This window comes from Phodopus roborovskii, unplaced genomic scaffold (genome assembly GCF_943737965.1).
Source record: "Phodopus roborovskii unplaced genomic scaffold, PHOROB, whole genome shotgun sequence".
Lineage (NCBI taxonomy): Eukaryota > Metazoa > Chordata > Mammalia > Rodentia > Cricetidae > Phodopus > Phodopus roborovskii.
Genome location: NW_026126434.1, coordinates 28,678,813 through 28,704,631, shown reverse-complemented (window position 1 = coordinate 28,704,631; position 25,819 = coordinate 28,678,813). Strand labels below are relative to the sequence as shown.

General features: G+C 54.7%; 1 protein-coding gene across 2 annotated transcripts in view; it reads left to right on the top strand.

The window, feature by feature from the left end:
* Itpr3 (inositol 1,4,5-trisphosphate receptor type 3) overlaps positions 1-25,802 on the top strand; it is a 63,948-nt gene extending 38,146 nt beyond the window's left edge. Inside the window, exons 16-58 of one of the 2 annotated variants that reach the window (XM_051187154.1) lie at positions 184-356; positions 1,102-1,221; positions 1,472-1,654; positions 3,532-3,783; positions 3,878-4,022; positions 4,569-4,710; positions 5,210-5,409; positions 6,011-6,140; positions 6,506-6,563; positions 7,680-7,845; positions 8,630-8,797; positions 8,873-8,947; positions 9,361-9,486; positions 10,879-11,001; positions 11,098-11,298; positions 12,191-12,442; positions 12,542-12,667; positions 12,743-12,868; positions 14,875-14,995; positions 15,223-15,413; positions 15,562-15,710; positions 15,829-15,937; positions 16,071-16,161; positions 16,248-16,417; positions 17,202-17,376; positions 17,496-17,677; positions 17,792-17,992; positions 18,091-18,201; positions 18,565-18,660; positions 18,769-18,870; positions 18,954-19,040; positions 19,473-19,583; positions 19,667-19,859; positions 19,946-20,071; positions 20,341-20,513; positions 20,975-21,139; positions 21,503-21,695; positions 22,036-22,140; positions 22,224-22,348; positions 23,040-23,205; positions 23,637-23,797; positions 24,688-24,849; positions 25,127-25,802. In XM_051187154.1, coding sequence (XP_051043111.1) covers positions 184-356; positions 1,102-1,221; positions 1,472-1,654; positions 3,532-3,783; positions 3,878-4,022; positions 4,569-4,710; positions 5,210-5,409; positions 6,011-6,140; positions 6,506-6,563; positions 7,680-7,845; positions 8,630-8,797; positions 8,873-8,947; positions 9,361-9,486; positions 10,879-11,001; positions 11,098-11,298; positions 12,191-12,442; positions 12,542-12,667; positions 12,743-12,868; positions 14,875-14,995; positions 15,223-15,413; positions 15,562-15,710; positions 15,829-15,937; positions 16,071-16,161; positions 16,248-16,417; positions 17,202-17,376; positions 17,496-17,677; positions 17,792-17,992; positions 18,091-18,201; positions 18,565-18,660; positions 18,769-18,870; positions 18,954-19,040; positions 19,473-19,583; positions 19,667-19,859; positions 19,946-20,071; positions 20,341-20,513; positions 20,975-21,139; positions 21,503-21,695; positions 22,036-22,140; positions 22,224-22,348; positions 23,040-23,205; positions 23,637-23,797; positions 24,688-24,849; positions 25,127-25,195 — 6,300 coding nt within the window. In that variant the 3' untranslated portion in view covers positions 25,196-25,802. Of the gene's footprint in view, positions 1-183; positions 357-1,101; positions 1,222-1,471; positions 1,655-3,531; positions 3,784-3,877; positions 4,023-4,568; positions 4,711-5,209; positions 5,410-6,010; positions 6,141-6,505; positions 6,564-7,679; positions 7,846-8,629; positions 8,798-8,872; positions 8,948-9,360; positions 9,487-10,878; positions 11,002-11,097; positions 11,299-12,190; positions 12,443-12,541; positions 12,668-12,742; positions 12,869-14,874; positions 14,996-15,222; positions 15,414-15,561; positions 15,711-15,828; positions 15,938-16,070; positions 16,162-16,247; positions 16,418-17,201; positions 17,377-17,495; positions 17,678-17,791; positions 17,993-18,090; positions 18,202-18,564; positions 18,661-18,768; positions 18,871-18,953; positions 19,041-19,472; positions 19,584-19,666; positions 19,860-19,945; positions 20,072-20,340; positions 20,514-20,974; positions 21,140-21,502; positions 21,696-22,035; positions 22,141-22,220; positions 22,349-23,039; positions 23,206-23,636; positions 23,798-24,687; positions 24,850-25,126 lie in introns of both variants that reach the window. The other variant, XM_051187153.1, reaches the window with a different exon arrangement.
* The last annotated feature ends 17 nt before the right edge of the window (positions 25,803-25,819 follow it).

Below are 25,819 nucleotides of genomic sequence, written 5' to 3'. Positions count from 1 at the left end.
GAGGATCAGATGTCACCCCTGCTCCACAGGGAGATCAAAGGGGATGAGGGCAGCAATGCCAGGCTTTTGTCCTGCTCAGTTGGGGTCTCTGCCTGTGTCGGTCTCCATGTGGAAGTGGGAGTCGAGGCCTCGTCCCTTGTCCGTGGCTCTGGTGACCCGCAGCCCCCATCTGCCTGCCCTCAGGAGCACATCGCCAAGCAGTTTGGGATGATGCAGTCACAGATCGGCTATGACATTCTGGCTGAGGACACCATCACGGCCCTGCTGCATAACAATCGGAAGCTGCTGGAGAAACACATCACCAAGACAGAGGTGGAGACCTTCGTCAGCCTCGTGCGCAAGAACAGAGAGCCCAGGTGCCTGCCCGCCCACCCTGTGCCTCCTTCCTCTTCTGGGTGTTTGTGTTTTAAAGATTTATTTCATGTATATGAGTGCTCTATAGCATGTAAAACTTTTATGCCCGAAGAGGGCATCAGATCCTACTATAGATGGTTGTGAGCCATCATATGGGTGCTGGGAATTTAACCCAGGACCTCTGGAAGAGCTGGCAGTGCTCTTAACCACTGAGCCATCTCTCCAGTCCTGGTTTTTGTTGTTTTTTTTCCAGACAGGGTCTCACTGTGTGACCCTGAATGTTCTGGAACTCACTATGTAGACCAGGGTGACCTCGAAATCACAGAGATCCACCTGTCTCTGCCTCCTGAGTGCTAGGATTAAAGATGTGTGCCTCCACCGCCCGGCTTCTGGTGCTGGTTGTTAGCTGCCAAAACACCTGCCTTGTGTGCTGGCAGTAAGGGGTGGGTGGGTGGGAGCTGTCAAATTTGGCTCAGTGTAGCCTATTAGAGATCCAAGTTCCCACTCAGATGGAGATGCCCAAGCCCTCTCTGTTGACAGGGTCAGTGCCTACCTGAACTGGTTGTTAAATATTTCAAATGTTAACCATAGCCTGTGCCTGCCCCGACCCTTGACTCCCTCTTTTTGCTCTGTCCCAGGGAGGTGCCATAGGCCGCTACCTCTGGACAGCTGGGAAGGAGGGCATTAGACTTCCCATCTAGCGGGCAGCTTCTGAGTCTGTTGCTGGCCTTGTTGACCCTCACCCAGGTTCCTGGACTACCTCTCCGATCTGTGTGTGTCCAACCACATCGCTATCCCTGTCACCCAGGAGCTCATTTGCAAGTGTGTGCTGGACCCCAAGAACAGTGACATTCTTATCCAAACTGAGTGAGTGGCAGCCCATCCCCAGGGGCTCACCTTCGTTTCTAGTGCCTCAGTGCCTAGCATTGGGTGTGTTGGGGTGGCATGAGGGGGGAAGGGGAGCAGAGAGGGGAATGAGCCATAGCCCCATCCTGAGACTCCACACATTGTGGGGTGGGCACCTGGCCTCCACCTACCTGGGGGCTAAACATGGCGAGAAACTGGCTCAAACAAATAAGGGCTGTCAGGGCTCCCCTGACAGTGCTGTTGGCCATAGGCTGCGGCCCGTGAAGGAGATGGCCCAGTCTCATGAGTACCTCAGCATCGAGTACTCAGAAGAGGAAGTGTGGCTCACGTGGACGGACAGAAACAATGAACACCACGAGAAGAGTGTGAGGCAGCTGGCCCAGGAGGCGCGGGCGGGCAACGCACATGACGAGAACGTGCTCAGCTACTACAGGTGCTGGCCCTGGGCAGTGGACCCCCAGCCCCTTCCTCCAGGGGCCCTCTGCCTTTGCCCTGCAGTCTTTCTTCACACAAGAACAGTGGGGGTGGCCTGAGGCCCGGGCTCTACACAGGCATGCCATTGCCCTGTTGTTGGACAGGTCTCCTGTGTTTGCACTGATCTACTTACTTTGTTATTTAATTTTTATATCATGCTTTTTGTGTCTGTATCCTTGTGGATATACATGTGTCACAGCTCTCAGGGTTGATTCCTGTAGTCCTAGGGATTGAACTCAGGTCATCAGGCTTGGCAGCAAGCCCCCACTGCCCACTGAGCATCTGATTGGCTCATGATTGTTTTGTATTTTTGCTGTGTGGATGTTTTACCCATATGTATATCTGTGCACCGTGTGCTTGCCTGGTGCTAGTAGAGGCCATAAGAGGGCATTGAATCCTCTGGGACTGGAGTTACAGGCAGCTATGAGCCACCACATAGGTGCTGGGAATTGAACCTGGGTCCTCTGGAAGAGTAGCCAGTGCTGTTAACTGATGAGCTATCTCTCCAGCCCCTTATTTTTTTGAGACAAGGTCTCAGTAGACCAGGCTACCCTCTAACTCATGGTAGTCCTTCTGTCTCTGCATGTATTTTAGTTTGTTTTGTTTGGGTTTATTTGTCTGTTTTTCAAGACAGGTTTCTCTGTGTAGCCCCAGCTGTCCTAGAACTCGCTCTGTAGACCAGGCTGGCCTTGAACTTCCTGCCTCTGCCTTCCAAGTGCTGGGATTAAAGGCATGTACCACTACTGCCTGAATGTTTTGTTTTCGAGATAGTGTCTCTTTAGCCCAGGCTGATCTTAAGATCAAGGTGATCTTCCTACCTCATCCTTTCTTGGGCTGGGATTATAGATGTGAGCTACCACACCTGGCCCAGACATGTCTTACATGGTTGCACAGAAGACTCTTGCTAACCCACAAACTGTGCTGGGGTACTGTTGGATAGCCTCTCTGTATCACTCACACTCACCCCTGGGAGTGGGCACTGTAAGGTGTACGGGCTTTCCGCCTGCCACTGCTGGTCTTGTCCTGCCGCCGCGCCAGCCCCAAATAATGCACAGAGACTCTGTATTTGATATTATGTTATTGGCCAGGTACTAGTTTTTTATCGGCTAGCTCTGCCTTAGTTATTAACCCATTTGTGTTAATCTATGTCCACGTGTTCTTCTTACCGGGAGCCGGCTGCTGCATACTGCTCTCTCCAGACTCTCCATCTTGACTCCTCCTTCCTACTTTCTATTTCCTCCTTATCTCCTAGTCCCTCCTATCTTCCTTTCCTATTGGCCAACAGTGCTTTATTATTAACCAGTATGAGAAACATATACAGAATGACATCTCCCATCAGGGCACCACTGCCCCTCATATCCTCCTGCATCATCACTCACCCTCACCCCTGGGAGTGGGTACCACTGCCCCTCATATCCTCCTGCATCACTCACCCTCACCCCTGGGAGTGGGTACCACTCTCCCTGTAAAGTTGGGAACGAGCAGAGGCTGAAAGACCTTGCCTGGCATTTCAGGGTTGAGCCATAGTTCACACACAGGGTGGCCTGGTTTCATGACCCTGAGAGGTGATGAAGTGTGCAGAGGAAGAGGCATGATGTCACGCAGAGTCAGAGCAGTGCTTCTATCGTGTCCTCATCTACACTGAACACCTTTCGCGGGCTTCCCACCCTCCCAGCCACCCTCTTCCTGTCCTAGCTAAACCAGAAAATATCTGCCTCCTTTACCAGGAGGGGAGGGATATCCTCTCTGTCAGCTGCTGGTCCTCTTCCACTCTATGGAGTCCTCACCAGGGCTAAGCTGGTTGCCTGCTGTTCTCTGACACACTGACTCCTGCAGGTACCAGTTGAAGCTATTTGCGCGCATGTGCCTGGACCGCCAGTATCTGGCCATCGACGAGATCTCCAAACAGCTGGGCGTAGACTTGCTTTTCCTGTGCATGGCGGACGAGATGCTGCCCTTTGACTTGCGTGCTTCCTTCTGCCACCTGATGCTGCATGTGCATGTGGACCGTGACCCTCAGGAGCTGGTGACACCGGTCAAGTTTGCCCGCCTCTGGACAGAGATCCCCACAGCCATCACCATCAAAGAGTAAGAGTCTGGAGGGTGGGTGGCTAGTGGGGGAGAGGCATAAGGGGGCGGAGTAGGGCATGGGGCCCCTTATGCCTCCTGCTTCCATTTCTAGCTATGACTCTAATCTCAACGCCACCCGAGATGACAAGAAAAACAAATTTGCCAGCACCATGGAATTTGTGGAAGACTACCTTAACAATGTGGTCAGCGAGGCCGTGCCTTTCGCCAATGAGGAGAAGAACAAACTCACTTTTGAGGTGGGCTGTGGATGTTTGGGGCTGGTGGGTAGTGTTGCTGTGGCTTGCCCCTCCCTGGCCCTTGATCTTCATCCAGGGATGGGTTGTAGGATCCATGGCCTCATTTTCCTGGTGCCCTTGGCCCACCAGGAAGGGGGTCACATAGATAGCAGAGGATCCCCAGTGGACAGATTTCTCCAGGGTCCACGGAACCCATCAGCCAGAGTCTGCCTTTCCCAGGCCCTCCTGGGAATCCCATCCTCCGGGTACCCCTGCATCTTGGTTTTCTCTGTCCTGTTTGGACCCCAATAGAGCCACTCTCCCCCTGAACAATCGCCAGCTTGAAAACCCCGCCCCTCCACAAGTATACTGGTCTAACTCCACAGAACCACACTTCTGTGTGTTGGTCCTGCCCCCACAAAACCACACACACCACTGCTGCTATGTGCATCAGTTCCCCATCCCCCCACAGCCACGCCTCTGTGTGCACTGGTCTCTTCCCTCCACAAAAGCCACGTCTCTGCCAATATCCCCACTCACCCTCCCTTGGCCCAACCCCCTCCACAGGTGGTCAGCCTGGCGCACAATCTCATCTACTTCGGCTTCTACAGCTTCAGCGAGCTGCTGCGGCTTACACGCACACTGCTGGGCATCATTGACTGCGTTCAGGCACCCCAGGCCATGCTGCAGGCCTATGAGGAGCCTGGTGGTGAGGCTCGGCCCCCCCCCCAGTTCTGTCCCGGCGCCCCCAGGGCTACCTGCTTCCTGGCCCTGCCACCAGCCCTCTCCATCCTGCTAGCCCAGGTGCTGTGAGTGGGATACAGCACAGCCACCACGTGAGGGGGTGCAGCAGGGGCGCTCGGTCTGCAGCTCTCCTATGTGCTGGGATCTGGCCCCTGGTTTCAGCATTGCTGACACAGTACTTCATAGTGACTCAGTTCCTTGTACTTCATAGTGACTCAGTTCCTTGTACTTCATAGTGGCTCTCAGCTTTGGCAGGGAGAATTCACTCATCTCGACTTGCTTTTGCCTTGGTCATTGTTTTCCCAGACTTTGCATAAAGCTCCACCCGCCCCCACACCCCAAGCTTGCCTGGGTTGGCCCTGTCCCTTCTTAGCAATTGTCCTGCAGCAATTGTCTCTTGCAGAGGTGCAGAGGGTAGGAGCCCAGCTGCACATCCCCTGGTGACCCCCTTCTGTGACCCACAGGCAAGAATGTGCGGAGGTCTATCCAGGGTGTGGGGCACATGATGTCTACTATGGTGCTGAGCCGCAAGCAGTCTGTCTTTGGTGCCTCCGGCTTGCCTGTCGGAGCGGGTGTCTCTGAGCCACTGGACAGAAGCAAATTTGAGGATAATGAAGACATTGTGGTGATGGAGACCAAGCTGAAGATCCTGGAGATCCTGCAGGTGCTGGGCAGGTGGGTGGGAGGGCCCTGGATGGGGCAGGGCGGGAGCTCTTGGTGTTCAGGGTCACTGGGTTTTGCCAGGTTTTCTAGCCCAGCCCGTTGGTCCTTGTGGTTCTTCCGGGGGCCAGCAGCACTGATGTTACGCGCTGCTTCTTGGAGAGGGGTTATTGGTAATCTGAAGAAGGATGAGGGCATGGGGTTACAGAGTGGCCACCACAAGGAAGTGAGGTCATGGGTGAGCTGAGCCATGGGTTCCCAAACCCTGTCTTTGTACCCCTGTTCTCCCTCCTGGAGAGGGCTATGATAGAGTAGCTGGAAGGACAGTTTGGCCTGCTGACCTGGGGAGTTTCTGTGCACTTCCTGTCATTGTCTGGCCTGGGGTGTGTGTGGGGACTGAGCAGCAGATGGGGGGCTCACTGCCTTATGCTGAGAGCAGGTGCCAGCCACCATCTCTGGACCAGGAGCTTGGGGAGCACTGTTGTTTGGGAGCCTTGGTGCATCTTGAGTGGCAGGGTGCTAGAGCCCATTCTGGGGTCCTCTCACCAGTCTTGGAGCAGCAGGGCTACTGGAGACTGACCTTCTTCACCTGTCTGTCTGTCTAGTTCATCCTCAACGTGCGCCTGGACTACCGCATCTCCTACCTGCTGTCGGTCTTCAAGAAGGAATTTGTGGAGGTGTTTCCCATGCAGGACAGCGGGGCGGATGGCACGGCACCTGCCTTCGACTCCACCAGTGAGCCTTGCTTCCTGCCACCCCCCACTGTTTTCCGTCACCACTCCACTATCTGCAGCTCCCCACCCATCCTTTGCACTCCCCAAGTGCATTCACATCGTCCCTCTTGTTGCCACAGCGAGGAGCAGGGCAGGGACCCTTCCTAAGTGGGGAAACAGGCCCAAAGGGAAGCAAGGACTTGGTGAAGGTCACAGTCCTGTCCCATCCAGAGCTGACCAGGGCCTGGGCTTCTGAGTTCTGCCCTGTGCTGTCAGCCTGGAAGCTCTGTGCCCTCACAAAGTGGGGGACAGGCGAGAGGCTGCAGGAGCATCTGGGGCAGGTTGGGGTACCCCATACCCAAGTTTTGTCACTCTTTCTTCCCACAGCTGCCAACATGAATCTGGACCGCATCGGAGAGCAGGCAGAGGCCATGTTTGGAGTGGGGTAAGGCTGGGATTGAGGTGGGCTCAGCTTCAGGGTTGGGGACAGGTTATCTACATAAGGCCTGATGTTAACCCTTCTTTGAACAACCGGGGTTTACTCAGGCTGAGGGCTGGCCGTTCCCTCCATGATGTCCCCCAGGCATCTATGTTCTGACCCTCCCTGGCTTGCCCATTCCTCATGGTATAGGGTAAATCCAGGTCCTAGCCATTGTGAAAATGTCCCTACCTTCATGCAGGGCAGCTGTGCCTGTCTGTGTTCAGTAGAGCTCAGGGCAGGGTGAGGTGGGGTTGCAGCATGCTCTCCCTGCCCCCTATGCTGGAGTAGACAGTCACTCAGCCTCTGCCACTGGGTGCCAGCCTTCCTTGGTGTCTCACATAGTCAGTGGACCTCTTCTCAGAACTCCACTGTGAATTCCTAAGATGGGGGCTGCTTATCTAGCATTCATCCCCAGAACCACATCAACCAGGCATGGACTGCACACATGTAACCCCAGCATTCAGGAGGTGGCGGCAGAAGGGTCAGCAGCTCAAGGGCATCTTTCACTACAGAGGGAGTTGAGGGCCAGCCTGGGCTACATGAGAGCCTACTCAAAAAATAACCCCCAGCAGAGTGGTACAGAATAGATTCATAAAGCAAAGCTCACGAATTTACAAGGAAAAGTGCCCTGCAATAGTCATCAAAATGCCGAAGACAAGTTGGAAGTAACGGCTCTGCGTGTGGCTCGTTATTAGCACATTCTGTAGCAGCTGCATGGGTGGCTGTAATTAGCAGTGTGGCTCCAGCTAGTGGCGAATATAAATGGTATTTCACAATGTTCATTAACAGCTCTGAGGTGGCATGAAAGTGTCTGTGGTTTTCACTTGTGGCAACCCCCAGGCTCAGCTGGTATTCTCTCACTAAAAGGAGAGGTGTCTCCTCATGCCCTCAGTGTGGGGGGCTGTCCTGAGGGTGCCCAGGAGGTACGGGGTCCCTTGGCTGAGGGCAGTGGTTCTCTGCACACGGGTGGGAGAAGGCAGATAAAGGGGCGGCACCCTGGGTGCAGTGCTGCTACAATAGTGGGAGAGCGTGCCCATGCCCTCATTCACGGCTCCCACTCCTGCCCACCCATGCTGGCAGGAAGACCAGCAGCATGCTAGAAGTGGATGATGAGGGCGGCCGCATGTTCCTGCGGGTGCTGCTGCACCTGACCATGCACGACTATGCACCTCTTGTCTCCGGCGCCTTGCAACTGCTCTTCAAGCATTTCAGCCAGCGCCAGGAGGCCATGCACACCTTCAAGCAGGTGAGAGGGGATACCTGCTGGTTCCTGGGCCTTGAACCCTGTTGGAATGCTGGGGCACACAGTGATGTAGCTGCTCATAGCTTGACAGGGATGCTGGGCCTCACTTAAGGGCTTTCAGCCTTGTTTGGATCCTTCAGGAAAGGGTCCAGTCTCCCCAGCCTTTGTCACCTCCTGGCCTGGCTCATTTCTTATGATGTGGACACCACTTGAGAGTGGGCAGCCAGGCCCACCTTTGCTGATCATTCCCTACCAAGTCTGGCTTGCAGACATCCCTCACTGAGCTGCCTGATGTCTGTCACTGTGGCATCATGTTCCCTTGACAGCCTCCTGAGAGATGCCTGCTGATCAGGGCTGGCATTTAGCAGTCACTCATGATGTTCTGGTCCTCGAGGCCAGTTTGCTTTGGTTCCCCAGTATTCTCCCAGCTTCCTCAGACTGACAGCCCTCTCAGCCCAGTGAGAGGGACCACATGCAGGCCTGAGTCCTTAAAGTCCCAGGTCCCTCCTTCTCCAGGTTCGGTGACCCTGTAGTGCTTTCCCCTGCCGTCTGGCATCTGAGTGGACCAGCGACAGGTCTCAGTGGTGTGTGACATGAGTCTGAGTAACTGTAGCCACGGGATTCGTTAGCTGAGGGCTTGGAGTCTAGGCTTCCTGGAGGAGGGGCTGTAAGAGCTGGAGGTGAAAGTGGCACTTGGGTGGGCCCTGGTCTAGGGAGGGCCCTGTAGTTCCCTGCATGACAGCAGATCTGGGGAAATATGCCCCATGGTCTCACCCTTCCTGTGCAGGTCCAGCTGCTGATCTCAGCCCAGGATGTTGAGAACTATAAGGTGATCAAGTCAGAACTGGACCGACTGCGGATGATGGTGGAGAAGTCGGAGCTGTGGGTGGATAAGAAAGGCAGCAGCGTCAAGGGCGAGGAGGGGGAGGCGGGTGCCACCAAGGACAAGAAGGAGGTGAGCTGGCTTCTGGGAACCAAACAGGGTGCCCCAACGTGAGGGTACCTGGGTGACTACCTTCTGTGTCCTCAGAGACCCACAGATGAGGAGGGATTCCTACAGCCACACGGGGAGAAGAGCAGTGAGAACTACCAGATTGTCAAGGGCGTGAGTGGCAGGGACGTGCGTGCGTGGGTGGGAGAGGGGTGGGAAGTACCCTGCAGCTGGCCTCGACCTGACGCTGATGGGGCTCCCGTTGCCCTGGCTCCTCTCTGTGCTCTCTAAGCCCTGCAGCCAGGCATCTGCCAGCTTTCTGGCATGTTCCAAACAGCTCCGCCAAGGCCCTGATTCTTACTTTAAAGCTGAAGGAATTTAACCTCGCTTTAGCTTTACTGCTGTGTTGCTCTGCTCTCAAGGGTGGGATGGGATCTTAGTTTGCTAGGATGGCCTGATTCGGCAGTGCAGCCTGGAGTCCTTCCCCTCTCCTGTTCCTGGGGTAGATGGGTGTGGCTGCAGCTGAACAGGCAGAGGGGACCCTGAGGAGGAGGCACAAGGCTCCCACATCCCCGTGTCCCCCATAGATCCTGGAGAGGCTGAACAAGATGTGTGGAGTCGGGGAGCAGATGAGGAAGAAACAGCAGAGGCTGCTGAAGAACATGGACGCCCACAAGGTCATGCTGGACCTGCTGCAGATCCCTTACGACAAGGTGACCCGCGCCCAACCGCCTGTGCTGTAACCCTGTACCTCAAGCCAGTCACCCATGCCTGCTTTTGGAGTTGTTCCTTGATGGTTCCTCAGCCTTTGACCTCCCACGTCTTACTTTGATTTGTCTTCGCTTGATTTGCTGTGATTCCTCCCCCACCCCCTACGGTGCTGGGCATTGAACCCAGAGCCTTACTCGTGTAAGGCAAACATTCTTCCACTGAGCTACCCAACCCTTCAGTTTGATTTGACCCAAAGGTTTAACCATGACCCTAGCTGCCTTCCCCTCCTCTGGGCTGAACTTGCCTATCAGCTCCATTTGAGCCAATGATTCTCAGCCTGTGGGTTGAGACCCCTTTGCATGGGCATGAGAGAGAGACAGACAGAGTGTGTGTGTGTGTGTGTGTGTGTGTGTGTGTGTGTGTGTGTGTGTGTGTATGTGTCTGTCTGTGGTGGGGTTTGATGACTTTTTCACAGGGGTCACCTAAGACCATCATAAAACAGATACTTTCATTATGATTTAGAACAGTAGCAAAATTACAGTGAGGTAGCAATGAAACCTTATGGTTTGGGGTCACCACAACTGTATTAAAAGGTCGCAGCATTAGGAAAGAAAGGTTTCAGAAGAGGGTGTCAGACCCCTGGAGATGGAATATATAGGTGGTTATGAGCCCTCTGGGTGCTGGGAGTGGAACCTGGATCCCCTGCAAGAGCAGCCAGTGCCCTTCATGGCTAGGGATCACTCAAGGACCCTGAGATGATCTTACAAGTCTCAGGCTGCACCCGGGCTTTTTATTTAATATGTGCATACTCAAGTGTACCAGGGTGTGTGTGTGTGTCTGTCTGTCTGTGTCTGGGTTCAGGAGACAAATCTGTCCTGTCTACCTTTACATGGGTTCTAGGGATCAAACCCAGGTCACCCCAGGCTAGAACAGCATCCTAGCTAGCTTTCTACAGCTGTAAGAAACACCATGACCCAACACATCTTGGGGAGGAAGGGGTTTATTTAATTACTCTCAGAGCATATAATCTCCCATCATACAGTAAGTGGGCAGGAATGTGAGGCAGGAACTGATGCAGAGGCCAGGTAAGGGTGCTGCTTAACCAGCACACAACCCAGGACCACCTGCTCAGGTGGTCCTGTTCATAGCAGGCTGGGTCCCTCCGTAACAATCATTAACCAAGAAAATGTCCCAAAGACTTGCTCACAGCGCAGAGTCTGATGGAGGCATTTTCCCAATTGAACTTCCTGTAAGCTCCCCCACCACACCCCATCCCACCCCAACCTCACTCCCTGCACTTTTTAACCCTAGCCTAGCAGCTTATTGGATCCTGACCACTTCAGCCACCCCGGGACTGTCTGCCTAGTGGCCTAGCAGCCTCTCTTTGCACACAGGGTGACAACAAGATGCTGGAGATCCTGCGCTATACACACCAGTTCCTGCAGAAGTTCTGTGCTGGGAACCCTGGCAATCAGGCCCTGCTGCACAAGCACCTGCAGCTCTTCCTGACACCCGGGGTGAGGCACATGTGAGCACCTGCTCAGGGCCCTGATGGCCCCACCCTTCTCTGGTAGGCCTTTCTCTCTCTAATGGCCCTCCCCTGCTCACCACAGCTCCTGGAGGCCGAGACCATGCAGCACATCTTCCTCAACAACTACCAGCTGTGCTCTGAGATCAGCGAGCCCGTGCTGCAACACTTTGTGCACCTGCTGGCCACCCATGGGCGCCACGTGCAGTACCTGGACTTCCTGCACACGGTCATCAAGGCTGAGGGCAAGTACGTGAAGAAGTGCCAGGACATGATCATGACTGAGGTGAGAGCAGCCTGGGCTGCGGGGCCAGGGAGCTGGGTGGCGTGTCCCAGGGGCCAGGGAGGAGAACCCGGGCCTCTGGGCCTGGTTCATTGGGGGAATGCACAAACATCTACTTGCCCAAACACATGGAGAGCAAGGGCTGAACCTTGTCCATTCTGGGAGGTCTGTTCCCTAGAAGCCTCTCACAGTGGGCTTGGGGGAGGACAGGGGCCTCAGTGATGTTACAGGAGATGCCCCTGCTAAAGGGTAAAGGGTTCACTTTGGCCATGGTAGCTGACTGTGAGGGAGAGGAGAGAGGTGGACATGCCTCAGTCCAGCAGACACTTTGGAGGCTGAGATGATTCACTTTCTGGATCCAGGGCCAAGGTCTCTGATGGAAGAGGGCCAGACACATCAGTCAAGGATCTCCAAACCTGAGGCAGGAAGCCACGCAGTGTGGCTCACTGGCTGATGTGGATCAAGAATTCAGAGCCAGGCTGGAGAGATGGCTCAGTGAAGAGCACTGCCTGCTCTTTCAGAGGACCTGGGTTCAATTCCCAGTACTGGCTCATGACCACCTGTAACTCTAGGGTCAAGAGATCGGATGCCCTCTTCTGGCCTCTGTGGGTACTGCACACATGGCAAACACATAACATGCAGGCAAAACACCCCTGTACATAAATAAAAACCAATGATTAAAAAAGAGTTCAAGGTTATCCTCAGCTACATAGTGATTTCAAAATTAATCTGGGTTACTGAAACTGTTTCAGAAACCCAAAACAAACCCAGAACTTTCATCACGGGTATCAGGTCATACTGGAGTCATCTCATCTTGTCCTGACCAAGTACAGGAAGAGGTGGTGCCAAGGGCTGCTGGACAAGGGTTCTGATGTGCACCTGCCTTCCATCACAGCTGACCAATGCGGGTGACGATGTGGTGGTGTTCTACAATGACAAGGCCTCCCTGGCCCATCTGCTGGACATGATGAAGGCAGCCAGAGATGGCGTGGAGGACCACAGCCCCCTCATGTACCACATCTCCCTGGTGGACCTGCTGGCTGCCTGTGCTGAGGGCAAGAATGTCTACACGGAGATCAAGTGCACCTCCCTGCTGCCTCTGGAGGACGTGGTGTCTGTGGTGACTCATGAGGACTGCATTACTGAGGTGTGCACCCTCGGGCTGTGACAAGGGCTGTGGTGTAGCCAGATTGGGGACGATGACAGATTAAGGGGGCATTGCTGACTCGCCTCACCCGCTGCCCAGGTTAAAATGGCGTATGTGAACTTCGTGAACCACTGCTATGTGGACACAGAAGTGGAAATGAAGGAGATTTACACCAGCAACCACATCTGGACGCTCTTTGAGAACTTCACCCTGGACATGGCTCTGGTCTGTTCAGGGGGCCAGGGCTGGGCTTCTGGGTAGAGGGACGCCCTGTAGACTTCATGTGATTCTCCTCCATAGGTCTGCAACAAGCGGGAGAAGCGCCTGGCGGACCCCACCCTGGAGAAGTATGTACTCACTGTGGTGCTGGACACCATAAGTGCCTTCTTCAGCTCCCCATTTTCAGAGAACAGCACGTCACTGCAGGTGAGCAGCCCACACAGTCAAGCTGGCCACTCTAGCCAGCTCTTCCTGTGCAGCTTAGCCTTGCTTACATGAGCATATGAAGATGCAGCAAAATACAGTATATTAGTTATCTACTGTGTAACAAATGGCCCCAAATTTGTGTCAGGAACTACAATAGGAACAATACAAAGTAACACAGCACATTAGTTATCTACTGTGTAACAAATGTGTGTCAGGATACAAAGTAACTGACAAGGAACAATTTAGGGAATTGGGGGGAGGATGGCTGTTTGAGGAGTACAGTCCATCCTGGCAAGCAGGAGCATGGGTAGCTGGTCACACAAGTCAGGAAGCAAAGAGCAGTGAATGCTGGTTCTCAGTCACTTTCTCCTTATTCATGCAGCCAACCCATGGGTGGGAGCAGCTATGTTTAGGATAGGTCTTATCTTTCTGGAAACCCCATGGACACATTCCACACTGACTGAGGAGGTCCCATGGGATTGCCAAGATTAACATAGGATTCCCTCAGTCTAGCAGGTGTGTAGGAGCTGGGGTGGTAAGGTACGTATGGCTGTTGCCAAGGACAGCAGCAGAGCCTGATAGTTGGCAGGACCACTTACAGAGCCCTTGTAATGCCCGTGGTGCTGGGGCATGCAGCCCCATGACTCACTGATGTCCCTAAGCAGGGGCTGACCCGAGTCACCGAGAGCCACAGCTGAGATGGTTTTCAGCCTTAACCAGAGTCCCAGGTTGCCTTGAGGAAGGCTCAGAGGCACTACATAGGTTATAAACAAAGGATGGAGAAGAAACCAGGGGAAGTGGCACCCACAGGTTCAAGGCCAGTGTTGGCACCAGGCTGTCTGAGTAAATAGGTTAGCTACACCGGGCATGGTGCTACATGCCTTTAATCCCAGCAGAGGCAGGTAGATCTGTGAGTTTAAAGTCATCTCTACACAGTGAGTCCCAGAACAGTCAAAAGCTACATAGTGTGATAGTAAGGCCCCATCTAAAAAAAAGCAAAGGTTAGATCCAGGAAGGGTGAAGTAGCTTTGATATATGTTTGAGACAAGGAGACTGAAAGTTTTTGTCTGTGGCTGTGTGTGGTGGTGCAAGGCTTTTTTTTTCAGGCTTTTTTTTTTCACAGCACTGAGGAGGCAGAGACAGGTGGGTCTCTGAGTTCAAGGCCAGCCTGTCTCAAAAAAAAAAAAAAAAAAAATTGTATGTGGTCTCCCCCAGATTAGCTGTAGGATGGAATAAAGCATAATTTAAAAGAGACCTTTAGAATGTATTTGTGCGTGCATGTATGCACATGTGTGCTGGATACGGGAGGTCAGGACACAATGCTGTGGAGTCAGGCCCCTTTTTCTACCCTTCCCTATGTTCTAGAAAGCAAATTGAGGTCACCAGGCTTGGGTGACACACACCTTTACCTGTTAAGCTATCTTGATGGCCCAAAGTGTATTTTTTCTTTCATGATTTTTTTGTTTGGTTGGTTTTAAATTGCACTTTTTGGTTTTGGGACTGGGTCAACTCTGCCTCCTGAGAGCAGGGACTAGATGTGTGCACCACCAAGCTCAGTCTTTTCTTTTGTTAAATGTGTGTGTGTGTCTGTGCAGGGTTGTGAGTGCCTGCACTCACAGGCAAGAAGAGGGCTCTGGGTCTCTTGGAGCTGGAGTTAAAGCACTTGTGAGTGGCCAGATGTGGGTGCTAGGGACCGGACTCACACCCTCACAAAGAGCAGCAAGTGCTCTCAGCCTTTGAGCCAGACTCTGGGTGTTTGAACCATGTAAATGCAGCACTTTTCCTCACATTCATTTCAAAGGAAGGAAAAGGTGATTAGCATGGCTGTGAGCCCAGGCTTGGGCTGTGGGGAGTCCTCATATGGTGGCCGTATGGTCAGGGAAGGTTCAGTGCTCAAGAAATTAGTGATTTTTCTATCTGGACCAAAGGCATACCATGGTGGTGAGGATCCTGGGCCTGTGCCCCCTGCTGGGGTGGCTGAGCTGCCTCCGGTTCTGTCTCTGCAGACACATCAGACAATTGTGGTACAGCTGCTGCAGTCTACCACGAGACTGCTGGAGTGTCCTTGGCTGCAGCAGCAGCACAAGGGCTCTGTGGAGGCCTGTGTCCGCACCCTTGCCATGGTGGGTGAGTATCCATACTGGACCTTTCCCGGTGTTCCCTGCTGCTGGGGACACCAGCCGCCTTATCCCTGGGTTAGCAGGAGGTGGTGCTGGGTTCCTTGTGTGCTGGTGGCCAAGCACAGACAGCACCCACCCCAGCCTGGCTCTGGCCTGCCTGCCTCCTCTATGGTAACCTGAGCCTGGTCCAGCCATCCATACCACCCTGTCCTCTGACACTGCCCTTTCTTGCAGCTAAGAGCCGGGCCATCTTGTTGCCCATGGATCTGGATGCCCACATGAGTGCTCTGCTCAGCAGTGGGGGCAGCTGTGCAGCTGCAGCCCAACGTAGTGCTGCCAACTATAAGACGGCCACGAGGACCTTCCCTCGAGTAATCCCCACTGCCAACCAGTGGGACTACAAGAACATCATTGAGAAGTTGCAGGTTGGCATGGCTGCCTGACCCTCTAGGAAGGGCCTGTTCTGGGGAGGAGGGGTTGTTACCCCTCAGGCAGTGTATAGTGTTTGGGGGATGGGATATGGTCACATCCTGGTCATCTTGAGCCTGGCAATGACCTTGCCCTCCCTCCCAGGACATCATCACGGCCCTGGAAGAACGTCTGAAGCCTCTGGTGCAGGCAGAGCTCTCGGTGCTGGTGGACATGCTACACTGGCCTGAGCTGCTCTTTCTGGAGGGCAGTGAGGCCTACCAGCGCTGCGAGAGTGGGGGCTTCCTGTCCAAGTGAGCAGAGGAGGGGTGTGGTGACCTGGGTCTGAGCAGGGTACTCATTGTCAGCGAACCAGAGATGCTAGGGCCACATCGAGGCAGGCAGCCCCTTAAGCCTCTGCCTCTGCTCTAGGCTCATCCGTCACACAAAGGGCCTCATGGGGTCAGAGGAGAAGTTGTGTGTGAAGGTGCTGCGGACACTGCAGCAGATGCTGCTGAACAAGAACAAGCATGGAGACCGGGTGAGTGTTCACACCACCGGCTAGAGGGACTCAGGATGCAGGACACCGGTCACCAAAGTGCCGACACCACCAGCTAGAGCAGGGCTCAGGATGCAGGACACTGGTCACCTAAGGCCTCGCCTTGACCTTCCAGGGCAACCAGCTGCGGAAGATGCTGTTGCAGAATTACCTCCAGAACCGGAAGTCCAGCTCCCGGGGCGAGCTCCCTGACCCCACAGGTTCTGGTCAGTGCAATCGACCAGCCCTGCCCTGCCCTGCATGGCTGGCTCCTGCTTCCAGCCATTGTCTCTCATACAATCTTCTCCCCAAGGCCTGGACCAGGACTGGTCAGCCATTGCAGCCACCCAGTGCCGGCTGGACAAGGAGGGGGCCACCAAGTTGGTCTGCGACCTCATCACCAGCACCAAGAATGAGAAGATCTTCCAGGAGAGCATCGGCCTGGCCATCCGCCTGCTGGACGGAGGCAACACTGAGATCCAGGTGTGGGGTTGGAGCATCACCTCTGGTCACATTGTGGCTGCAGGATTCCACCTTCTGAATCTGTGCATGTGTCCGCCTTGTCCAGGCCCGCCTTGTCAATCTGTCCTGTCCTGCTAGGTCCCCCTCTGGGGTTTCACTGTCTGCCCAAGCCTGGTTATTCAAAAGGCATATTCCTTGCCTCCTCTCCTCCATCCTCCTCAGCTTTGGAGCCCAACTCCTCTAACCCCATTCATTCATTCACTCACTCCCACATCCAGATTTGCATATTCAGCACTGAACATCAAACTGTGTCACTGACAACAATGTTAGCAGCAAGCAGTCAGCTCTGAAAAAGACACATCTGTGTCCTCTTCACACCTGTTTTTGAAAGGACACAGGCAGACAGGACTTAGGCCTCCAAGGGATCCCTTTGGCTGCAGTGTGGGGCAGCTCCTGGAGCAGTGGCCAGCAGGGCCTGGGCAGACAGCAGCCTAGAATGTCTCCCACCCCACCCCAGCACTGTGGCCATGGCAGGTTGGCCTCCCCCACTAATTGCTGGGGTACTGAGCCAATCGATCCCTAGCCCCCATCTCAGGGAACCTGTGTCTCCCTGATTCCTCTGCATTGAGTGGTGCAGGCTTGTTAAGTAGCCAAGGATGACCTGATCATCTGCTGCCACCTCCTAGGGCTAGGATGGCACCCACCCACCACACCCAAGTTCAGGTTAGGGTTTCTGAGGCCTCACCATGGCCACCCAGAGCCGGGGACAGTGCTGAGGCTGCTCTTCTCCCCCGCCCATCTCTAGAAATCTTTCTACAACCTGATGACAAGTGACAAGAAGTCAGAACGCTTCTTCAGGGTGCTGCATGACCGCATGAAGCGAGCCCAGCAGGAAACCAAGTCCACAGTTGCTGTCAACATGAGTGACCTGGGCAGCCAGCCTCATGAGGATCGTGAGCCAGCAGGCCCTACCACTAAAGGTTGAGCTTCAGGCAGATAAGGGGTGTGGGGGGCCCAGGACAAGACATGTGGGGGTATGGGAGTCACTGGTAGGGAGAGGTTTCCAGTAGTCCTGGCCTTACCAAGTCTTGCCCCACAGGCCGTGTGGCCTCCTTCTCCATGCCCAGCTCCTCTCGCTATTCATTGGGCCCTAGCTTGCACCGGGGGCATGAAATGGGTGAGCGTGTACAGAGCAATGAGATGGGCACCTCTGTGCTCATCATGCGGCCCATCTTGCGCTTCCTGCAGCTGCTATGTGAGAACCACAATCGTGACCTACAGGTGAGTGCCTTGTCCATGCCTGCCTGTCTCCCATTTCCAATCAGTCGGCATCCCTGGGCGGCCACCGGGCAAAGCCACGGGCTATGCCACACCCACCCTGTCTGTGCTTCACAGAACTTCCTGCGCTGTCAGAACAACAAGACCAACTACAACCTGGTGTGTGAAACCCTGCAGTTCCTGGACATCATGTGTGGCAGCACCACGGGGGGCCTGGGGCTGCTGGGGCTCTACATCAATGAGGACAATGTGAGCCTGGTCATCCAGACCTTGGAGACCCTCACAGAGTACTGCCAGGGCCCATGTCATGAGAACCAGGTGAGCAGCCTCATGGCGGAAAGTGGTGCCAGTGAAGGAGCTGAGGGGCTGGGGGTGGGGTGCAGGGCCACCCATCATCTCCCACTGCCTCCTATCAGACCTGCATTGTGACCCATGAATCCAATGGCATCGACATCATCACGGCGCTGATTCTCAATGACATCAGCCCACTTTGCAAGTACCGCATGGATCTGGTGCTGCAGCTCAAGGTGGGGCCCAGTGATGAGCATGAGGCTATGCCTGTGAAATGTGTGTCCATGTGTGAGTGACAAGAGTATTTAACAGGTGTAGCACTACATTGTGCTATGTGTGGCCTCTTCGGTGCGTGTGCAGGGTTACATTTGGCTACATAGAAATACACGTGTGAACAGACATGCTAATCTTGGGTTTCCCTAGGGACTTACTGTGTGTGGTGGGGGGAGGGAAGGAAGGGTGTCTGGGAGCTTGAACATGTTTTCTCAGGGTGGGCAAGGCTGTCCTGTAGTCTCAGCAAACCAGTGTCTGGATGCAAAGTCAGGCAGAGGTCAAGCAGCCATATAGGGGCTCTTATCTGTACCCTTCCCCCGCCCCAGGACAATGCCTCCAAGCTGCTCCTGGCTCTGATGGAGAGTCGGCATGACAGTGAGAATGCAGAGCGCATCCTCATCAGCCTGAGGCCCCAGGAGCTGGTAAAGATGGGGGCATCAGCAAAGACTGAATGGGTGGTACAGGGGTGTCAGCACCCCAGGGATGGGCACAACAGCAACCACTGTGTTATTCTGCGCCCCCCCCCCCAGGTGGACGTGATTAAGAAGGCCTACCTGCAGGAGGAGGAACGGGAGAACTCTGAGGTGAGCCCACGTGAAGTGGGCCACAACATCTACATCCTAGCACTTCAGGTACAAGCCCCGGCCCTGCCCCTTTCCCTCTGTGGCATGCCCTCTGAAGCAATGCCAGAGCTATGCGGTCCCATCCTCTGCAGCTTTCCAGGCACAACAAACAGCTGCAGCACCTGCTGAAGCCAGTGAAACGCATCCAGGAGGAGGAGGCAGAGGGCATCTCTTCCATGGTACAGCAGGGGTGAGGGTTTGGGGTAGAGCAGGAAGGACTGGTGTCTGTGCAGGCACAGAGCTGTGACCTAAGGGCAGGAATGACAGTTCGTTGGGAATGTGAGATAAGCAAAGAGCAGGCCAGAGACCCAGAGCTGCTGTCATCGGAAGCCAGCCTAGAGCCAAGTGAGCTTGGATCTGAGAGCCAGGCTAGAATGTGTGGATGGGGCTTGTAGCTGGTCTGGGGTACAGAGCTGTAGCCATAACACAGACACAAAAAGCAAGACCTGGCATCTGGGGCATGTCTAGCAGGACCCCAGGCAGGGCTGAAGAGGGCATCAACTCCCCTAGTGTGGTTAAGTGGGCATGGTGTGGGCTGGCTGAGTGGTCACCCCTCGAAACAGCTCTAGAGGGCTGCAGGGCTTACCCAATGCCCCCACCTCTGCCTCCAGCTCAGTCTCAACAACAAGCAGCTGTCCCAGATGCTCAAGTCCTCGGTGCCTGCCCAGGAGGAGGAGGAAGACCCTCTGGCCTACTACGAGAACCATACCTCACAGATTGAGGTGAAGCAGGACACTGGGTGTGGTGTGAGCTGGGGGTATGAGGGCCTCTGCACAGTGTGACCAGGTGTGGTCTGACCAATCAGATTGTGCGGCAAGACCGAAGCATGGAGCAGATCGTGTTCCCTGTGCCTGGCATCTGCCAGTTCCTGACAGAGGAGACCAAGCACCGGCTCTTCACCACCACTGAGCAGGACGAGCAGGGCAGCAAAGTGAGCGACTTCTTCGACCAGTCCTCCTTCCTGCATAATGAGATGGAGTGGCAGCGCAGGCTTCGCAGTGAGGATCAGTGGATGCCCCTCCCCTCCCCGGGGGCCCCTGGGCAGAGGCATTGTCTGGACCCTGATGCCATACTGTGTCCTCAGGCATGCCACTCATCTACTGGTTCTCCCGCCGCATGACACTGTGGGGCAGCATCTCCTTCAACCTGGCTGTGTTCATCAACATCATCATCGCCTTCTTTTACCCCTACGTAGAGGGCGCATCCACAGGTAAGACTGCCCATCCCTCCTCTGCACGTTATGGGGGGCAAGTGTGACTTAAGAGACAGACAGGTTGACCTCCTGGGAGATGGCCTGTGGGTATGTATGTGTAGCCACATGCAGATGTAAGCCAGATACTTGCAATGTTTGCAGCAGCTGGTAGGGTGCTGTCCGTGTGCCAGGTCCTTAGGGAAGGCTCCTGGGCTTGGGAGGTTCTGGGGACTGCGGGATTCACACAGGGCTTAAGCACCCTACTCATGCCTGCCCACTGCTCCCAGGCGTGTTGGGCTCCCCACTCATCTCACTGCTCTTCTGGATCCTCGTCTGCTTCTCCATTGCGGCCCTGTTCACCAAGCGCTACAGTGTCCGCCCCCTCATTGTGGCACTCATCCTACGGTCCATCTACTACTTGGGCATTGGGCCCACACTCAACATCCTGGGCGCCCTCAATGTGAGTGCAGTGAGGTCCTCTGGCCACCCTGCTCCCCTGCTGCTCCCTACCATTCTTGGTGCCTGCTCTTTGTAGGCCCGAGCTGGACCTGTTCTGTGGTTCTTCTCTCACAATTCAGGCCGCCAGGGCTTAGCCACTTGAGATCAGCAGCCTTGGGCATCAAATTCAGGGTGTTGGTCATGTGCTCCCCACAGGCCAATACACAGGGAGATGTCAAACTTGATTTTACTAGGAAAGAAGACTTTCCTAACTTCTGGACTGTAAGACTGAAGTCTTCTATGTTCCAGCCTGTTTCACCTGAGCCTCAGTTTCTCCTGGGCTTCACTTATCTGATACCGCACCTCATGATGAGAGACCAGTGCCACTCATCCCATGGGACCAACCTCTGGGCTGGGCTTGGCAGCCTAAGGGCTAGCATAGATGATGGGCACTGACTGCCACACCCTGCCCTTTCTGTCCAGCTTACCAACAAGATCGTGTTTGTGGTGAGCTTCGTGGGCAACCGTGGTACCTTCATCCGTGGCTATAAGGCCATGGTCATGGACATGGAGTTCTTGTACCATGTGGGTTACATCCTGACGAGCGTCCTGGGCCTCTTTGCTCACGAGCTATTCTACAGCATCCTGGTGAGCCTACAGTAGGTTGGGACCAGGGGCTTCCAACCCTAGTCTGTCGCAAGCCTCCATCTGTCCCATATAGAGAAGGGATCAATCCTGGACTCGGCCAGGCTAGGTTTATCTGCCCTGTGCCTCACAAAAACCCCGTCTCCTAGAGTCCAGGTGTGTGGGAAGAGCTTACACTGCTTCCCCGAGAGTGCAACGTAAGAGCTGCTATCCTTCCAGGGCGGCTGGTATCCGCTCCCCTGTGCTATCTCACACCTTCCCCTGGTCTCAGAACCACAATCCTAGAAACCTCCCAGTTTGCTCCACTCCAGGCTGAGCACTGGCCCCACTGACAAGGCCTGACTCACCAATGTGCTGTTCCCGCAGCTCTTTGACCTCATCTACCGTGAGGAGACACTGTTTAATGTCATCAAGAGTGTGACTCGCAATGGCCGTTCCATCCTGCTAACTGCCCTCCTGGCCCTCATACTAGTCTACCTCTTCTCCATCGTGGGATTCCTCTTCCTCAAGGATGACTTCATCCTGGAGGTGGACCGGCTGCCTGGGAACCACTCCAGAGGTCTTGGGGACTTCCTTTCTGGGGTGGGGGTGTGGGGATGACAATGACAGCATGCCCAGGTTCCCCACCTTTTTCCTACACTGCCTGCATGTCCTAGTCCATGGCAGTCTGAGGGTAGGCTGAACCTTGGAAGCCCTTGCAGATCTGTCATTCATGCAGAATCTGCTGTCTGCAGGGGCTGCCTGGGGCCAGGCTCAGAGTTGCAGAGACTCTCCCTAGCTATAGTCTGAGCCAAAAGGAGGGGAAGCCAACCAGGGTCATGTCTCAGGACAGACTAGAGAGATGCTAAGGTCAGACAGACATCTGCATCTCCTTGTGACTCTGTCCCTGTCACCTCCAGCCAGCACCCTGGGCATGCCACACGGAACTGCCACGTTTGTGGGCACATGTAGTGGGGACAAGATAGACTGTGTCTCGGAGGTCTCGGTGCCTGAGATCCCAGAAGGTAAGACAGGGACACCTGTAGGATGGGGTGGGACAGGACAGAATGGGCAGCCTAGGTCTGAGGGTAATGACAACCCACAGAAGACGAGGAGCCGGATAGCACTGAACGGGCCTGTGATACTCTACTCATGTGCATTGTCACCGTCATGAACCACGGACTGCGTAATGGTGGTGGCGTGGGTGACATCCTCCGAAAGCCCTCCAAAGATGTAAGCATCCATCCCTGCCCTGCCCTTGGGCCCCATCCAGGCAGCAGCTGAGCTCCCTCCACACTGACCTTCCCACCCACTTATGTGCTGGCTTCCCATACCCAGCCAGTTTCTGTGACACTGTCCAGAGCTTCCCACCCCAGCCCATTAGGCTCACTGTAGAAGCTACAAGGGACACTATGGCAACCAGTCTTGGCTCTGAGGCTTGGGAAGGTGTGAGCCAGGCATTAGACTGTGGCTTCCTCAGTCCAGAGGGAGGGCAGAGTAGAGCAGGACACTGACTCAGTTCTGTGCGGAGTCTCAGGGCTTGGACACAGGACTGCTGGCTGCCTAAGCAGTCAAGTCCCAGTTGCTTGGGAAGAAGTCAACCCTGGCTAGACAAAGGTTTTGGAATGTATGTCACTCGGCCTCCTGAAAGCTGCCTTTCCCTTTAACCAAGTTAAAGGCAGAAACACGCCCCGGTTTGTAGCAGGACGAACTTAGCCAAACACAACACATTTGTAAGGGCTTCCTCCTGGGTAGCCCCTCTCCAAATGCCAGTGCAGGGCTTTTTTCTAGTTAACAGATGTCACCGCCACTCTTAGGCTCCCACAATTTTCTCTCTCCGGGCTTGGGGTGACCACAGCCACCTCCCCTGCTGAACTGTCCCATGGGTAGTCTATGTGTCCTCACGGTGCCCCTCGCTGTGCAGGAGTCCCTCTTCCCCGCCCGGGTGGTCTATGACCTCCTATTCTTCTTCATCGTTATCATCATTGTGCTGAACCTCATTTTCGGGGTGATCATCGACACCTTTGCTGACCTGCGCAGCGAGAAGCAGAAGAAAGAGGAGATCCTCAAGACCACATGCTTCATATGCGGTGAGGCCCACTTCCTCGCCTGGCTGGTCCTAGCGTGCTGCTGGAGGCTTCTCAGCCACGGCACCCCAGTTCCACCCTTGCTGAGCCCCGCACACACTGCATGTCTGCCTTGTCCATCCCAGGATGGAGGGAGCTGACCTGGCCTGTGCTGGGTTCAGTGGGACCTGGGAAACCACTGCCTTTACCCCTTGGGCCTCCAGAAGAGGACCCTGAGGCCAATGTGGTCTCAGGCTGCTGGATTCAGTCACCCCTCTTTCCAGACCCAGCAACCAGGGCCCAAAGACTAGGGGTCACCTGCAGGACAGACCATTGAATCAGCTAGTCCTGTCACCCTGGGCTCAGCAAGACGGGTGGTATCTCCATGGCTGAGCAGTTACCATGGTGGTTCCCAGTGGGCTACAGAACGTTTCACTTACTACCTCTGGCCCCAGGTCTGGAGAGGGACAAGTTTGACAACAAGACGGTGTCCTTCGAGGAGCACATCAAGCTGGAGCACAACATGTGGAACTACCTGTACTTCATTGTGCTGGTCCGTGTCAAGAACAAGACTGACTACACAGGCCCTGAGAGCTACGTGGCGCAGATGATCAAGGTGAGTGTGTACAGTCCCCACCACCACCACCACCACCACCACCACCACCACGGGCACTTGCTGGGCCAGCCAGGGAGTAAGGAGCAGCTGGGACCATCCCTTGGCTGTGCAAAACTATTGGTGCAGGGAACCTGTCAGCCCTGGAGGAGCATGGTGGTTCAAGCAAGGTCTTTGCGTACAGCAGAGTGGTGCGTGCAGAGTGGTGAGACCCCCCCCTGATCTCCGAAGGGCCTCAGAAGCCACAGCAAGGGAGCAAGGGAGGATGGCTTCCTAAAGTCAGCATCAACTGTACCAATCTGCAAGCGTAGAAAAACTTTAAAACGCCAGGCTTAGAGGAATTAAGTATAATCCTTCCAATTTCCATAGTCGTGGCAGCAGTGAAGAGCTTTGTCTCAAGGGTTTATCTGTTGGGCTGACAATTCACAGCTGTGACAGGGAACCAGAAAACTACTTGGCTGGTGTCCCGCCCTCCTGCTTCTTTTATCCTAGGAAACATGGCTTTCCTTCTCCTACCCATGTGCTAGGCCTCCGTAGCAGGGCCTGGCTCCCAGTCTGTCATCTGTATAACTCTCATCTTCCCTGGGTACGGGGCATGCATGTCTGTGGAAACAGAAAGGAGGAAGCAAGTCTGGGGCTTGACTTTCCTATACCTTCCTGCTGTAGGGAGTGAGCAGATGGCAGAGATGCCAGCTAACAGCTGGCGGGGCCATCTCAGCAAAGGCAGCCTGTTGCATTGGTGGAAACTCACCTCTGGCTTCCCCCTGCCTGCCTGGGAGGACCCTGGCCACTTGCGATTTTCCCATGACAAACTTTCTGCTGGCCATCTGGTTAAGGGTGTGGGTTTCCCTGAGCAATGCCTCACTGGCCCTCACCCCAACACTTTGTTCCAGAACAAGAACCTGGATTGGTTCCCACGGATGCGTGCCATGTCCCTGGTGAGCAGCGAGGGTGAGGGTGAGCAAAACGAGATCCGAATCCTGCAGGAGAAACTTGGCTCCACCATGAAGCTGGTGTCCCACCTCACCGCTCAGCTCAATGAGCTCAAGGAGCAGGTATGTCCCCAACCTCGGGTCCTAAGGGTTAAGCGTGTGGCAGGAACTTGTCTTCCTCTGCTTGTAGCGACAGCTATACAATATAGCTCCATAGCCCCCCCTTGTAGCCTCCCAGTTGCACCCAATCAAGGGTCTGACATGTTGAGGACATCCTGGGGGTCGGAGTGGCTATCTGCCACCAGTGCTGAAGGGCAGCTGGGCTGTTGGGGTAAGATGCACCCTTCACGATGCTATGGAGAAGGGGGCTAGGCCACCTGACGAGATTCATTTAACTCAGATGACAGAGCAGCGGAAACGGCGGCAACGTCTGGGCTTTGTGGATGTGCAGAACTGCATGAGCCGCTAAGAGCGATGGAAGCCCCCACAGAAGAGCCGCTGCCCTTCCTTCAGGGCAGGTGGTCCATCAGCCTCTGGAGGCCAGGTGCCCACCCCACCTCCTGCTCTGCTGGCACCCCCCTTCCCAAGCCAGGCTCTGGCCAACAGGGGTACAGCAGAGCGGACAGTCCTGCTTAGAGCCCTTGAAGACTCAGTTTACCTTAGTGCCTTAGAGGACACTAGGTCCTCCAGACTGCTGTGCCTCAAAGCAGTAACTGACATTCTTCAGTGGTCCTTGCAGGGGTTAGAAGCAGGCTGCCTCTCATCTCCAAGCACTACACTGTGGCTGTTCCCTGCCTTCCTCCTACCACAGGAAGGTGGTAGTCTGCTATTATTAGCTGCTTAGAGCTTTGATACTTAACTTATTCCACCCTGTGTGCCTGCTGGAGACTGTGCTGAGCTCTGTCCAAGTAGCCTGATGATTCAGGATGGATGGCTTTGTAGACAAGAGCCACAGCCCAAGGGTCAAGGACTGAGCTGTGTGAAAGTGGTGTTTGACTGTGTTTTTCTTTTTGGTGTCATGTTTTACTAATGTGTTAACTGCCTTAAATAAATTAATAAGACTCCAGGTCCACCAATGATGCTGCACTTCTGC